The 16,441-nt window shown below is 39.3% G+C and overlaps 1 protein-coding gene across 16 annotated transcripts in view; it reads right to left on the bottom strand.

Annotated features, from left to right (window-relative positions):
- The window catches only part of LOC114448764 (focal adhesion kinase 1-like), a 45,248-nt gene that overhangs the window by 15,405 nt on the left and 13,402 nt on the right, over positions 1-16,441 (bottom strand). For 7 of the 16 annotated variants that reach the window (XM_028425924.1, XM_028425925.1, XM_028425922.1 and 4 more), the window contains exons 3-24: positions 14,150-14,430; positions 13,886-14,052; positions 12,232-12,319; positions 11,871-11,950; positions 11,647-11,709; positions 11,447-11,501; positions 11,043-11,183; positions 10,795-10,872; positions 10,036-10,143; positions 9,167-9,284; positions 8,836-8,866; positions 8,438-8,508; positions 8,011-8,028; positions 7,408-7,464; positions 5,634-5,654; positions 4,084-4,181; positions 3,915-3,999; positions 3,727-3,827; positions 3,138-3,253; positions 2,816-2,916; positions 2,622-2,711; positions 2,295-2,499 (exon numbers count right to left, since the gene is read on the bottom strand). In XM_028425924.1, the coding sequence (XP_028281725.1) occupies positions 2,295-2,499; positions 2,622-2,711; positions 2,816-2,916; positions 3,138-3,253; positions 3,727-3,827; positions 3,915-3,999; positions 4,084-4,181; positions 5,634-5,654; positions 7,408-7,464; positions 8,011-8,028; positions 8,438-8,508; positions 8,836-8,866; positions 9,167-9,284; positions 10,036-10,143; positions 10,795-10,872; positions 11,043-11,183; positions 11,447-11,501; positions 11,647-11,709; positions 11,871-11,950; positions 12,232-12,319; positions 13,886-14,052; positions 14,150-14,386 (2,129 nt within the window). In that variant the 5' untranslated portion in view covers positions 14,387-14,430. The remainder of the gene's footprint in view (positions 1-2,294; positions 2,500-2,621; positions 2,712-2,815; positions 2,917-3,137; positions 3,254-3,726; positions 3,828-3,914; positions 4,000-4,083; positions 4,182-5,633; positions 5,655-7,407; positions 7,465-8,010; positions 8,029-8,437; positions 8,509-8,835; positions 8,867-9,166; positions 9,285-10,035; positions 10,144-10,794; positions 10,873-11,042; positions 11,184-11,446; positions 11,502-11,646; positions 11,710-11,870; positions 11,951-12,231; positions 12,320-13,885; positions 14,053-14,149; positions 14,431-16,441) is intronic. The other 9 variants (XM_028425931.1, XM_028425930.1, XM_028425932.1 and 6 more) reach the window with 3 other exon arrangements.

Here is a 16,441-nt window from a genome sequence, read left to right on the forward strand (position 1 = left end):
AGTAACATTCACTGATCAGCATACAGCAGTTACAAAACACAAACCATTTAGAAAAACCTCATGAGACAGACTCACAGTACTTTACCTTAAGAAAAGTCCAATATCACAGAGCTAATCCACTGAAGGACTTTTAGAAGAATGATCTACTGAAAGTCAGCACAAACTGCAAACAACACTATTAAGAGATACCACTATGCTTGGCTGGATCTAGCCCCACTAGACTACTTCAAGCTACAGCCTTTCAGCAGGCATACACTTCACTATCAGGATAATGTGATCTGAGCATTAGGAGCCTCAGTAGGCGAGCTTTGACCATGAGAGTACAGCGCTACAGTAATTCTGCTCTAGTTTTTCCCTCCTTCTTTCATTCTCTCTGTCTGTTCTCTCTCTTTCTCTGTTCTTTGGAAAGCTGAAGCTACTGGCTGCTGCCCACTGTGTAAACACACACACACAGTCATGTTGGTCCACCGTCTAGGAAAACTGTAGTAGTAGCTGAGAGCTGCATATTTGGCAGGAGAGACCTATAATTGATATTATGATATAAAAGCCAGCCAGACCAAAAGAAACCAAAATTGTATAACCTTATATGGCATCACTTTCCCCTATTAATAGCTGGTAACCACAGTGAACATGGTCAATATTGACTTGGTATCCAAGACACTGCATGAGGCACATGGACGGTTCCACAGCTCTCAGTTATGCCAAGATATAATCGTCAATTTAAATAAATGTACTGAATTCTGTCGGCTTAGCATCAAAGGCACATGTACTTTTCCACACTTTTTTTCCTGCCTTCCTTCCTGTTAAAACATACAACCACAAACATGTGGTCCATGTGTCAAACTCATGAGCAGACCTCCGTGATGTGAAGGCCTGCAACTCCAAAAAGGAAGACAATAAGAAGACAAACTGAGAAGGCATAAGAGGTCAAGAGGATGGAAAAAAGAGCAGCTGTAGAAAGAGGGGGGAAAGGAAAAGGAAAACACAGCAGAGCTGACAGAGAGAACTGGAGGTGGAATTTCAGGTGTGAGTCATGCTGGTTTTAAGCAAACTCATAAAACTGCAGGACTTAAAAATGCTCTCACTCATATTTTCCTGTTTGAGCAAAAAAAGAGTAAAGCAGAGAGAGAGTGTGCATGTTGAAGGAAATAATGGCGTCGTGCTGTACTGCAGCATTGTTCCATTTGAGTGTGTGAGCGGAATATTGATACCATAAAAATGTGATTAATACAGTGGAGGTATGTTCATGATTGGCAAGACATTTCATAGGTAGATGTCACCACTGGGTCAAAATTAAGATTTTTGTAGACCACTACAAATAAGCTTCATCATCCATCTTTAAAACAGTTTGTACCATTTCCTATCAGGGGTGAAGCCAAAAAATCACTTCCAAAAACTACAGGTCTGCTCATGTCTGAATAATGATGGCATGTTGAGTAATTGTGACTGGAAAAGACTCTACCCCCACTGGCCCTGTGCATAACCGTAGACAACAAAGAAGAGGAAAAAAAATGTCAAATGTGGCTTGGAACTGCTTTGATGACTCACGAATAGGTTGTACCCTTTACGCTCAAAGTGATGCAATGGCTTACGCAGCAGCTTTTCAAATTACCAGCAGTGATGTCTGGCTCTGCCTTAACTGATCCCAACAAGCACAGGATACTGCACCCTGATAGATACTCTCTCGCTCTGCAGGTAAATGTAGTAACAAGGCGGTGATGTATCATTTAACAAGGAAGCAAGGTGTGTTTTTTTTGTTTAATCTATCCCTGTCATCATCACATCTCTGTTACCATGCCAACCATAAGGTAATCATTCTGTATATCAAATAAAGATAATTTAGAATCTGAAATGTTATCTTTAAAACTAATAAAAGAGTCCTATCTAACCTGGTTATATGTTGATCTATGTTTTTTCCTCAGTCAGCCAAAGCTTAGTGGCTCATCTCTGTAGTCTTTATCGTGAAATTGCTGTGATTGATGCAGACAGAGTGACACCTGCTGTTAGGAAGGTGTAAGAGAATGCCCCATCAGGAAAGCATCTACTGTGACACATTCCATTAGCTACACTACTAAATGGAGAGTAGCAAAGAAAAAGCTTCCAAACTATGCTAGGAATGGAAATGTGCTATCATTACCATGTGTTTTGTCCATTTGCAGATGGATGCTGGGCAGGAAAAACACAAACCTAAACCCAAAGAATTGCTGCTTCTTCAACTAAAGCAGAATGCATCATAATGTAAATTGAATCTCTAAGGTGACATCTACACAAACACACACAGACACACAAAATACCTTAGTTGTGTTTTAAGTTCAGTGAAGCGTGGCCTTTTGCTTGGATCGTATGACCAACACTTTGTCATCAAACTGTAGAGAGTCGGTGGGCACTGAGGGGGCATGGCCAACCGCTCGCCGTTCTCTATTCTGCCAATGACATCATTGTTCTTCACACCCTGGAAGGGCTTGATGCCATACATCAGTATCTCCCACATGCAGACGCCTATGAAACAATATAAAACTTTGTCAGAATAAAGGGAGGCACCTACAGGAGGGAAAAGTGTTGCTGCACAATAAACTGAAACAAAGCTGACACAACAAAAGACAATAAAGGCTTAAACTCACCAAACATCCAGACATCACTGGCTGTAGTAAATCGTCTAAAGTTAATGGATTCCGGAGCCATCCATTTAATAGGCAATTTACCTTTAGAGGCTGGGAGACAGGAATAAAAAGAACGTGTTACACTTCACTGATCAGATAGTGTTCATTTAAGTCCAATGAATAACAATATTCTATTCCATAGAGTTCTTTCTTACCTTTGTAATAAGAGCTATCTTCCATGTATCGTGACAGACCAAAGTCCCCCAGCTTTACACAGTCGACTGTTGAAACCAAGACGTTCCGCGCTGCGATGTCCCTGCAGAGGAAGAAACAGTTAAAAGCAGTAGGAGACAAGCACTTTATTCTTTTATTCCACTTCACTGAACACATTCATATACTGAATGTTGCTGTGGTGTTTAATAACATACACTCCTGACTGCATTATGTCATTATAAATATGAATTGTTATGTTGCTATGGTTAATAAATAATTTATTAAATATCATCCTACATTGTGGCTTCATGCTCAACTTCATACCTGTGTACAAAGCGCTTGCTCTCCAGATATGCCAGTGCTGTACTGAGCTGGTACGAGTACAAGATGAGAGTGGCCAGGTCTAGACTGTATTTCCTGACCTGGAGAAATGATCGTAACTATGGAGAACAGAGAGATTAAAAAGATTTGTAAACACATTTGAAACAAAAGTCAAAAAAATGGTTAGAAGAAAACAGAAGAAACAACGTAGATACATGAAATTATATGAAATAGCAGAGCGGTTGCATGAGAAAGTGGGACAACTTGTGTATATCTATAAACCCCCTTTCAAGATTTGTCCTTGTAGATCTAAACATCAAACAACAGTCAACAAAGCTCAGAATGCTTCTCTAATGATTAAGAGAAATATTAAAAGGAAAACAAGTTAGTTATTAATTATGTGTCAAACACTCAAACCTACTTAAAATGTAAAAAGAAAAGGTGTTTTCACCACACACTGTATTTGTATAATCTGATTTACTTCTAAATGAATCATTTTTAAAATCTACCTTCTACAACAAATATCAAAAAATGACAAGCCTCCCAGGCAGACCTGTGTCTTAACTAAAGCCTCCTGTGATACAAACACTACCTCTCCAAGAGTGCAGAGCTCCATGATGATCCAGACTGGATTCTCAGTGATGACTCCCATCAGCTTAACAATGTGAGGATGATCAAACTGACGCATGGTCACTGCAAGAAAACAAATGTGTGTCAAACTATACTAAAGGGGCTGAGCATGCAAACACAAAACATGACGCACACACACAAGGAACATACGTGCTTCTTGGAGAAATTTTTCCCTGACGCTGTCTGACGTTGAGTTCTTACACGTCTTCACTGCCACAGACAGAGCTGGGTTCTCCTGCAAGATGTAGATACACCACAGCACAATAGGTTATTTATGGTCAGTAGCACTTTGTGTGTGTGTATGTAAAAGACTGCATACCGGGCTGATGTAGACTCCTTGGTGGACGTCCCCAAACTGACCCTCACCTATGCAGCGCCCCAGCTCAATGCGATCCCGCTGAATCTCATAGTCACGTGCTGCATACACAAGATACATAAGAACACACACACGCAAACACAGATACACAAATGTAAACAGCAGAGAAGACCTTCAGATCAAACACACACCAAGGCCTTAAATCTCCCAAGCTTGTCAGAGCAGTTTACATTGTGTGGCTGTGTTTATTTCAGCCTGTAAAACCCGAAGACATTTACAAGTGAAATTTTCAAAACAATTCTCTTACAGTTGTATGAATATGACACATTTCATTTCAGAACCCATCACAAAAGCGTAAACAAATCTGTGTGAAGTCATTCTTGTGGAAAAACAGTTATGTTTCATATACATTCTCCTCCTACTCTGACAAGCTTGGTTTTTGTAGATACCACTATAGCTTACTGTCAACAGCATGCAACAACAGCATCAGCAAACCACAGCGAGACATGCCATGTAGCACAGACAATAGCACTCAATGTATATATGGACATGGTTTTCTATGTTAGTTCAAATGTAATATGGATAAAGTCAGGTGGATTGAATAATAGTGGAACATAGCTGAATAAACTATATCCTGGTTAGTGAGTCAGTGTTCTGTAAAATGTGTCAATTTTATATTTCATTTTAATAATAGAAGAACGAAAGGGTCTGTGAAACGTGGGCTGCTGAAAGCTGGTGGTTTGCTCTGCCTGACAGGCATGACACTGTTGACCTGACTTTGTCCATGTAATAAGCATATGAATGTAACACACAGGAAGCTATAAATGTCCATTTACAGACATCTCTGGCTTCTCTTTAATAATAAATTACTGCTGTCATAATGTTCAGTGTGCACATGTTTAGAGACGATGGTGTCAGGAAGTAAAAAGCCTGCAGCAGGGATGGTCCAGATGTGGAAATCAGCTGCAGCTGAAATAAACTGTGTGCTGGCCAAAATTACAGGCTGTGGTCTCTGAATGTCGTCCATATACTCTAAAACAATTCTAGCGTTATGGATAAATAATGAAGTGTTACTGTGTTTGTTAGTGGTATATTTAAAACCTTTCCTCCCACTACACTTCTTCTTTACTTCTCTGGGACAAAGCTGTACAGGAACATGCTCTGAGTCAACATTCTGGATTAAATAATATATTAAATAAAACGTTTTTAGGCTGTTGCCATGTCGTTGTTACTCTGAGCAGTATGTAGTTTAACAGCCACAGATCACTTGTATTGTTATTGCTTTTTCTTTTAGAATAATACATATGCAACTGAAAACTATTTCCTTTCTTAAAATAAACACAAGATTAATGTCCAACACCTGGTACTTAGTTCAACCACCACTTCAGCAAAAACTGACAGCACACCAAACATCAACAGAGGGGAGGTCAAATCAACAGGGTACAGAAACAGATCCCGATTTTTATTTGCAAGCAAACGTAAAAGGGTCACAACAACCACTAAATCAAAATGCCATCACAGGATTCACAGTCATGGTACGGTCCAATCATTACCTTGATCTAGTCCATAGTATTCTGGGAAAATGGGTTAGTGATAGGAGACAGAAATAACTAGCTGTGAGTACAGAGAGCTGTAAAATGTTTCTGCAGTGCTTATTAATAATGTCAGTGTTACAGAGTCCAGTGACAGTGATCGAGATGGGTTAGGAGTACCGTTTATCAATGCTATTTAGACACTTGGCAAAAAAATAACTTCCTCTAGGCAAATGTTCACACTTTGCAAATTTGGTTCTTATTGCTCCGTTAGTGTGGTTCATTACAACTGTTGCATATCAAACAAGCGAGCCAAGAGCCACTAAAAAGCTGGGCGTCGGTCCAAATGAGTTCTGGTGGAGGTCGACTAAAATAACACACACATCCAGTTGGCATATTTGGTGTATGTTAGCAAATTGACTATTGATTTGATTACAATATATATCAGTCTGGTGTAACATTGTTCATATAGCTTTTGGATCTTGATTATTTTTCCAGTAAACCAGGACTTATTATCAGTATCATGTTCTGCTTTGGTTCCAACCAAAAGAACCAAACTACAAAATGTGAACACACGCTAAGATTTTTGACACCTTATAGTTAGATGAAGGTTTGCCAAAGGAAAGCAACAACACACACATCTGGTCATTGCTAGATTATTCAGTTTGCCACAGGTGTGTTTTACAATGCCACTTAAACACCAAATGGTGAATTGCTTGACAACCTGCCGTTAACACAACTGAGACAGTCACTGACACACTGAAACTTCTAAACGCTTCTAAACGCTTCTAAACGAATCACTCACTTTCAGATCTTCTACATTGTAGGTCTGAATATTCAGTAACTTCCTGAGTCTCTGTGTATGTGTGTTTACAAGTGTAACTCTCAAATACAAAGGTAACAGCTATAATTTATGAATGGTCAAAAAAGCAAAGCCATGTTGGGATTTGGCTGCATGGAACAAGTGCTTATGACACCCAGGCAACATTTTATGGCAGTTTAAATGTGTGATTTAGCCAAAATGTGTAGTCAAGGATTTTCCACTTAAAATCCCAGCTCTTGTTCAACCCCTACATTAAGGTCTCGTCTCTGCTGCCTCTCAATGTTGCCTTTCAAGCATCACCACTTACAGCAGCACTGCAGTGAGCTTATCGTGACCAACAGGCACTATTTGGCAGTAACTGCAGCACTTAGATTGAATCAGTTATTAAACTGATGACTCACACTAACATTATTAACACACTGTCACACTGTGATAGGAGCGATCCGCAGGACACAGACACAACTGAAAAATCCTCACTTCAGATAATGTATCAAACACATCTGAGGAAGTTGTAATCATGGCCAGATCTTGTGGCATCTCACTAAAATAAATATATAGTTTGCAGTTGTAATAATAGAAAAAGCATGTGCTTCCCCTTTTAAATGAAATTACTACATGTGACCTTGGAAAATGTAGATTCATACATTGAGTCATCCTCAAAACACCCCTCTTAAAGAAGTTTAAGTCCAAGCTGTACGTTTGACCAGATTAAACAATACCTAATACCTTTCATCTTTAAACTGATGCAATAATGTTTTTCTAAGGTTAATCTGTTGTGTTTTTAGCATTTAACTTAAATTACATAAGGGGATTAGCACAGGTTAACAGCAGCAGTACACACAAGAACAAGATTCATATACAGTACTTCCACCCACATGTTGCATAAGTCTGATGAAGTCCACAGAGGATGTTCACAGACACGTCACCTCGCCTTTGCACTTGCTACACTAGTGTATGTGTATGTTTACTTACTTGAAGGCATGGTATAGGTGTCCTCCTCATCTATGATCTCAGCATAGTCGTCTGTTTCTGCAGAGGAAAAAACACACAACCGTGTGAGAAGATTCACAAGAAGTTCACTTCTTAAACTCTGTATCCCATGTTTTTACTTCTGCTACTTCCCATATAACAAAAAAACTGAGCATGCAACTGGAGGACCCTAATCAACACACAGAGTGAAAACTGTAGAAGAACCATCAGACAGGAGTACCTTTCTGAAAGATCGTCACCATACCAAACCCCAAACACATACACAACAATTAAAAAGTTCATGTACTACAGATCAGCTGCACACAAAGGAGTGAGACAGTACAGCAAGAGGGAGGGAGAGGGAGAGACAGAGAGAAAGAGAGAGAGAGAGAGAGAGAGAGAGGAAAGGGGAGGGATGGAAAGGTTCTTTCCAGAGAAACAAGCTGAAGAAAAACAGGTTGAGTCATGGATAACACAGAAACAGTTCCAGGCTGATTCCCTGAGACAGATATTGAAATAATTTACACAGACAATAAATGTAGGCATAGTGCAGGAATTCCAGCGTGTTACTAATTTACAACATTTATTAGAAAGAATGTTGTTTACCATCGCCACTAATGTGACCTGCCGAAGCCACATGCAGCATAAAACAAACACAGAGGAGAAAAAGGGGAGAGAAGCATCAGTATTACCGTTTGAATGCCAAAATTAAACAAAGGTCACATATAGTTTGTAATATATCATGGTAGTTGTAATTGTATTTATGTGTGTACGTGAGTCAGAGATTAGTAGACGGCCAGCACAGAGTGACAGTGACTAAAGCTCTTCACGAGGACATCTGGCAAGACAAGAACTCTTCACTGCACACACAGATGGGGCTTTATGGGGGAAGCAGCACATATCTATGAACCCTTTATCTAACTCTCTGCAGTTACTGTCATTCATGACATTTAGAGCAGGGGACAGCGAAGCACACTAGCAGAGGAGAAACAGACCAGCGGGCAGGGCGAGAAAATAAAGCAGGGTTTTATACCTGAGACACAAACGGCTCGGGTTCGTACTCCATCCATCCGTCTCTCCATCCGCTTCTCATGATTTGAAACTCTGTACCAAAAACATAAAGTTGTTTTTTATTTGGATTACATACAACAAAATCTATTTTTTTACAAAGGAGCTTCGGACACAGTGGAACTAGAGAAATGGAGGATCCACCCACTTCCTGTCATGTGCCCTGCTTCACTGTGTCAAATGTAATGAAATTAAGAACTAACATGTGCATCTATATCTTCTATGTAAAGTTAAACTCACTGTGGGTGTTGCAGTGGTAAAGGGAAAGACCTTTGACTACACCCCTTCCATATCTTACAGTGAATAAAATACATTCTCTTTGTACAGGTTTTATTGAGTATAAAATGATATTAAATGACTTACTTTGGTAAAGAAGGCAGAGCTCTGTCCCCCTCTGCAGAGACACAATGAACAGTTAGACACAAAACATAGGAGCTTCATGTTAGAGCCACAGTCAGGTATTTTTAGAAAACAACTAGTGAACCACAGGGTGGATTTTTAAAGTGACGAGCATAAACCTTTACAGGCCAATCAGCCAAACAATATCAGCCTGGAGCACTATTTATAGCAAACATGTTTTTTTAGATAAACAGAAAATGATCACAATCATCATTTTGTGAAGCACACCTCTACTACTATAAAGCTGTACAAACACAAGATGATAACATCATTTCAGAGTAGTTCTGTGTCCTACCTTTGTGGACTCTGACAATGAAGGAGTGAGAAGTTGAGGAGACGAGCCGGCAGTAGCCGTCAATCAAGTCAGCCATGTTTTCTGCTGTAGTCAGCGAAGCTGTAGTGACAGTGAGGGGCTACATACACACACCCAGAAGGATACAATGTAAGAGTGGGACAGAGAGCTGCTTCACAGTGACACAGTAAAAGCTTTATTAGGAGCAGCATCATCCACACACACATTGTTACCTTCTTAAGACTAAAGCCATGCTTTCTGGACATGGTGAAGACATATGAATTACATTCCTGAACTTAAAAAAAAATCTATTTAATAATATGAATGCTAATATTGTAGTATAATTATCATTTTTTTTAAATTACCATGTATTTTTTTCGTACTTATCAGGTCCATCATTTAAAAAGACCTTTTCTAAAAAATGAAAAAGCATTTTTTTAATATACTTTTCTGAGTAACTGTACCTAACAAGCAAATTGCAGATGTTTTAGTCTTGAAAGGACAAAGAAGGATGAGATTAAAGTGTAAATTGTGAATTGTGGGATGTGAGCCCACAAACAGGGGCAAACCCATGTCACTTGATTTGGCCCCATGAGTCACCAGGTGACTCTTATGTGTATGACACTGAGTGCAGGACAGCTGCCTTCAAAGATCTCAAATGTTGTTACTTCTTTTCCGTGCATCTTTTAACAGTATGCATCCCGTCGAGTAATATAACTTTAGACCCAACAATCGAGCTTCTATACTTTGCAGTTAGACAATTGTATAGAAAGGATGCACAGTTTACAATGAGTTGCAGATCTGCCTTTATCTATCCTTCCATCAATAAAGCAATAACAATCCACCAACAAAAGCCAGGTGAACCTTTTTACCTCTGGTGCGCCGGCCACGTTCAGCTGCAGCATGCCCTTCCTGTCCTTTTCTTCTAAAGCAGAGTACTGAATGGACTGCACCTGGTTAAAGTTAGCTAAGTGTGTAGGCTGCAGAGACAACAACAAAACACCAACATATTAAAATTCTAGTATACACAACAAAAGCAAAGATGAAACCGCTGACTGAAAAAACTGACACTTTTGAAACTATAATTTTGCAAATGTTGTATACACATGTTCGGAAATTAATGCGAATTTGTCCGATCAGATCAACAGATATTGTGTGTCTAAAGTATTGTGTATTAAATTTAAAACCCAACTATAAGTATCTTGGTGCTGATTTCATTCACTTTAGTGGAAAATACCTTTTCAAAGAACTGTAGATCCTTCATGGAAGGACAGATTCTGATTCACTTTCTTTAGAAACACATGTACGTAATAATAATTGCTGACATCTCTAGGGCGGTTAAGAGTCAGACTAAGCAGTGGAGTTGCATGTGTGCATCTATTTCCTGTACTTTTGACACGGCTGTAAAGGTAGCACCTGCCCAATGCAACTTTTTGCTTCTGGCTATTCAAACCTCACTTAACCTTAGGGAGGAAAGGAGACACAGCCTTAAATAGGCAACCCAGCAGAGGGCAGTATGGCGGACTGCATCTGTGCCCTACTAATGTTAAGTATGTACAGCAGTGATTAAGTCTTCTTAGGACTAGACTACATACATCAACCCTGTGAGAGGAGTTTATGTGCATACTCACCGTTAACCCTTTATCTGTGAGGTAGCTTATTCCTTCCTCGGGTCCAATAGCTAGCTCTACTGATATTACCCAACTAGACTAAAGGGTGAGAAGAAGAGACAGCATTAAAATATCATCTGCTTTATTAACTTAAATATATATATATATCTGTTCACTGAATGTTTCAACTATGTTTGAACTGTATATTAAAGAATTCAAACACTACTACAGAGTACAGTAAAATTACAACAAATCATAGAAACTCCTACCCCTAAAGCACATTTGAAGCACTCCTTGTCAAAGCGGTAGATAGGAGAGAGTATCTCAAAGAACTTGTGGATGCTCTGCTCATCATTGAAGTTAGCAAACTGCTTAAAGGTTTGCTGAATCTGCTTACGAAGCGTCTTTGCCTGATAGAGAGAAATAAAACAATTCAAGGAGTAAGAAAAAAAATAGCATAGCACACATGGACAGGGCACACAGTAAGTGACAACAAGAGGCTTAACTTAATTTAAGACAATCAGATAATCAGCCTGACATTCATTCAGTCATCAAGCCTGCCTCCCTGCCAATACGGACATCCGCTACAACTCAGTCAGCACATTCAGAAGGATGTAATTTCAATTAGGCGGGGACATGAACAGAGTTTTTATGTGTACACATTTAAACTCACCTTAAGGGAGTCCAGTAAGCTTTTGGGGAAGAACCTTCTCAAACCAACATCTTTCCTAAAAAAAAAAAAAAAAAAAAAAAAAAAAAGAAAATTTTGACTTCTGAAAATGTGTTACAATACAATACATGTGTTACAATTCAATACAATAAAAATTTAAATTATTTTAGTGTACAGCGTGGACCAAATTCTATCAATCTTACTCTAGAAGTTCATAGTTGGACTTCTTATCAAGAGCGTTTCCGGGCATCTCTCTGAAGAACCTCCTGTACATTTTAAAAAGAGAATGTCACATTTTATGTTAAAAACATAAAAACATTTATGTTAGAAAACATAAAAAGATTTTATGTTAAAAATATAAACTGGTGCTTTAGGGTCCAACTACACAAATAGCTGTCATCTACCAGTATATTTGCATTTTTTTCACCTTATTTCCAAACAGCCCAGTTTCAATGCAACATCCTGATCCACCTGGTCAGCTATATGTTGCATGTAGTCACTTTTTACCTGAAAAAACAGCAGAGCAGCATAATTTCTTTACTGCACAATTTATGCACTGGTAAATATTACAGAGCTCGAGGCAAACCCAAAGGCTATCAATGCATAATGTCCCATCACACATTAGAGCAGCGTGGGTGGTATTAGCAACTTAAATGATATTCAAGGCATACCAGCTTCATTAAGATGCAAAACAGAGCAGTATCTGTTAAATTATAGATAACATCAATTTATACATGCAGTTGATTTAGTGTATCAGATGCACATGTCTCTGTATTCTGTGGCCTTACCTGGTGATAGAGGTAGTTGAGAGAAGGTTTGTCTTCGGAGAAATGGCTGAGATAACCTTTAGGAAGGTACCGCATCCGCAACTCATACCTGGAAATGATCATGAAAATGGGGCTAAACATGTACGCCTCAAAATTCAACCGTGAACAAACATATATTGTAACAACGTATAGCATCGTCTGAGGCAAAGTACCAGAGGGAGTGTGTTTAATCAAATATACAGCTGAACTCTGTGCAACCTGGCCCAGATAAAGGCATAGAGGAGAATAATAAAAAGCTACAGCGCAGAATTTTATATCACCCTTCTGGCAGTCAGGGTATTTTGTACATTCATAGCGAATATGGCTACGGTTGTATTCATTCTGAAAATGTATTATGACACTGACTGTCAGTGGCTCAGTCCATGGGATAAGAGCTAAGCTAACTAAGTCTGAACTTGAGAGAGCAGCAGAGGGAAATGCTCTGTCTCCATGGCTACAGTTGTTTCCATCTTAAGCTTCACCAATGGTTTGAATTAAATGGTGGTATACTACAAAATATAGACACCTATCTTAAGCCAAAGTCATTAAGGTGAAAAATGTAGCCCCTTGTACTCACTTCACTACATCTGGAGGCACAGTAAAATGTGGCTTCATATTTTGCTGACGCTGAACTTAAAAGTGCAACTTATAACAGCATAACACATAATGAAATTCTCACACCTACACTTGCCAAAAGCTGCGACACAAAACCACCCAGATGGGCCATAATTGTTTATGGTGACATATAATTTTATGAGTGACATATTGCAGTGAATGCAGCAGAGAGAAATGGGTCAGGAGAGTAGTGCGCTGGGAGCAGCTGTGATGCCACAGGACTGTAGTTAGATAACAAAGGAAATCATGGCTTAGAACAAAATGAATAAAACATCCTTATTCTATAATGAATGAACTGAAAAGAGGATGTTAGAAGACAAAGAATACATGTGTGTTTGAGAGAAAAGAGAAAATACGAGATATGAGAAAAATGAGGATGTTGAAAAGGATCAAAGGGAAAACAGTGACGGCATACGCATAAGGAAAAAAAAAATGGGAGAAAAACACGTGAGGGAGTGACTGTGATAGAGTCAGTCCATCCCCTGGGCTACTGCTGCTGTTCTAACAATAGCTTGGGTAGCAGAAACTCCTGTGGGCTTGCAGCTCTGCCGCCCTCCGAGGCAGAGCTGCAACAACTGGCAGCGCTCCTCCGCTGTATGTTAGCGGGGTGAACATCTCATTCCTGTTGAATTTATTTGAATTTTAATGACTTTGGGTGTAACGCATCAAATGCAGGACAAAAGACTGAATTATAAACAGAGCGGTTAACAATATTGAGTGAAGGTGGCCAAATTCCAGCACTGTCTGCAGGCTAGAAATGAAGAGTGCTGCCTTTAGCTGATAAGATGAACCACTGAATGTTATTCATTATTGAACATCACTTTAAGAAACTGCATCACATAAATGGAAAATTATAGGTTATAATTTATGTACAGGCAGCAGCTAGTAGCAGAGAGAACCTTTTAATTGCATGCCAGTCATACACTGAATTCACCATTTGAATTTACCCTCTTTATATAACCCAGGCATTTCAATTCCCCAAGCTACTGTACTACTAGACAGAAGCATTTTGTAGTTTTACCTCCACTCCTCCTGAGGGTGCTGTTTCTCATATTTCTCCCTTACATGAGACACACCCAAATCAGGGTGTAACCAATGGAGAGCATCCGAGTGCAAATGGGTCAGGCGGAGGCCCAAAGAGGACACACATCGCAATTTATGGATCTCTGCTATCTTCTGGATAACACCCTGTGGAAACAGGTCGATGTACGAACACAATAAAAAAGTAAGAGTCAAGGAAATGACTGTGTTAAGAGGTGGACTGCTAAGAAACTGTGTGTCTTACCCTGACATCTGTAGCATCTCCATGTCTAATATTACTCGCCCAGGTACACGGTTCACTGTTTGTCTCAAAGTAATGGAAGATCTTCAGAACCCGGTCCATAGAACCTGGGGGTCGCTCTAGACCCCCAGCAGAGCCACTGGCACTAGGACCACCAGGCATCCCAGACCGGGATTTGACCCCACAACCACCCGCTGCCGAGTGATTGAGGTTGGGTTCCAAGTAGGAAGACGATGCCATGCTGGACTCAGATGCTCCTGCTGGGGCTAACTGGCGGTCATATTCTGAAAATACAGACACAGACATGATATTTAGTTATTTCTAATCAACCTACAGTATTTGCAAAAGAGGTTCAATTAGTTAATAATCTTCTGGTGAAAGGGGGGGCATTACACACAAAGCTCTTTCTCAGAACCTTTAATGATAAATTTGAGGAAATAAGCACAGCAACATTTTAAAGATGCTGATATATGTCCACTTTCTAGATTGTGTGCACATTTCATTCTTGTGAGAGCCACACACGCTGATGTTTCCTGTGTCATATACTGTCACTTCCTGTAAATCCTAGCAGGTTTTGTTGAGTCATCATCACTACAGGAGCTGGTTTCAGCTGACTGTGTGTTCTCACACTCGTGTGGCAACAAAAGAGACACAACTAAACTGAATATCTAACATCCTGAACAATTCATTGTAAATATGTAGACGATAAATACCACTATGTTCAGGTACTGTTGCTATAAAAAATATCTGCAGTGCATTAGTTATTTAGGCGAGACTGGACAGCTACAGCAAGCAAAAAAACAAAACAAAAAAAACAATGACTACATTCAGCATTTTTTTGTCTTGTGCTTAGGTCACGGCCAGATTACTCCCTGCTGAAAAGAGGAAAGTAAGAAACACTAACATATTGAGACTGACCCAGCGAAAGTTGATTCAGCACTTTTGACAGTTTGCCCTTCTGTAGCCCCTTCAACCAAGAAAGTGAATTTCACCCTGTGTGCATGTGTGTGCATGTGCACAAAGACTGCAATGGGAGAGTTAAGGAGGACAATATGCATCTGATAACTTGACTCAGCATTTTCTTATAAGACCCTGCTAGATCAAACGTTTGTGCATGGCTGCTTAGGTACTATACACATTATTACTTCCTGGGTCTTTACAGAGGTGGTTTTCCTTTTATGGAGCTTTAATATTGCAGATTGATTTGCCTTAAAAGATTTTGTTTTTTGGTTTGGTTTTTGGCCTTTCTAGGAAGATTATGACGTACCAAAAAGTGCACATGCAAGATTATGTTGTATAATCTTACACTAAGGTATAAATTGTTGCATATTTCTTTGTAAAAAACACAAAAGTAGGACTGTTTTTTTTTTTACATACACTGCTGCTAAAAGTGATCTTACAATGTAATTGTAATGCATATAGGTCAGTGTATAATGGTCACAGACCCCTAAGTCTTATGATTAGTGTAGATCCAATTACAAATGCCCCTCTTACAGTGTTATTATCGTCCAATTAAATGATAATACCATAACTGTGATATTACTGGATTATTGTTACGTGGGTTGTTTTAATCCCTAAAATGGGCACTGCTGCAATAGCTCTTTTCAAAGTACCAGCTGACCTTTTAGTAACTACTGACTCTATGTGATGAAACCTCCATCACCATGATGAATACATTAAAAGGTACAAGCCAGCTGTTTGCATAATAAATACATGAGCGTGGCTCTGCAGAGCAGAACATTTATAATCCCTCCCGTGTTACTCTGACAGCTGCGAAAAGATTGGCTGCATGTATTTGCTGGAAAAGCTTCAAATTTTCAGGTTTCTCATATATGCCTGATGATAAATCCCGCAAAGAACATTCATACAGACGTTTTACTGATTATTTTCAACATCATGCACAAACTGAGTATGTCTATGGTGTATGTCTAATACAGTATCCAATCCAACGTTGTCTTACTTTACTGCACAAGAGATGATTTTGTGTTTGGAAATCAGTCTTCTGAAATGTTAATATAACTCTAAACTCTGTGAAAAAGCCTGTGCAGGATGTGAGCCCAGAAAGCAGTTGTGATGCAGTTGCCCATATCTTCAGTTCAGCACTTGCTCCAGCATCCTCGTCTCAGAGGGACATGTTAAAAAATGTATTGGGGGCATTATTTTGACTGCAACTCATTTTTAAATAGAAGCAACTGCACCAGCAACACAGTCACAAACCACCAGTCTGCCATGCCCTGTTTTTCACTCAGCCAGTTAGTAATCAGATTAGATTTTAAGCACTAATGTTATAACACA

The sequence above is a fragment of the Parambassis ranga genome, chromosome 16, assembly GCF_900634625.1.
Source record: "Parambassis ranga chromosome 16, fParRan2.1, whole genome shotgun sequence".
Classification (NCBI taxonomy): domain Eukaryota; kingdom Metazoa; phylum Chordata; class Actinopteri; family Ambassidae; genus Parambassis; species Parambassis ranga.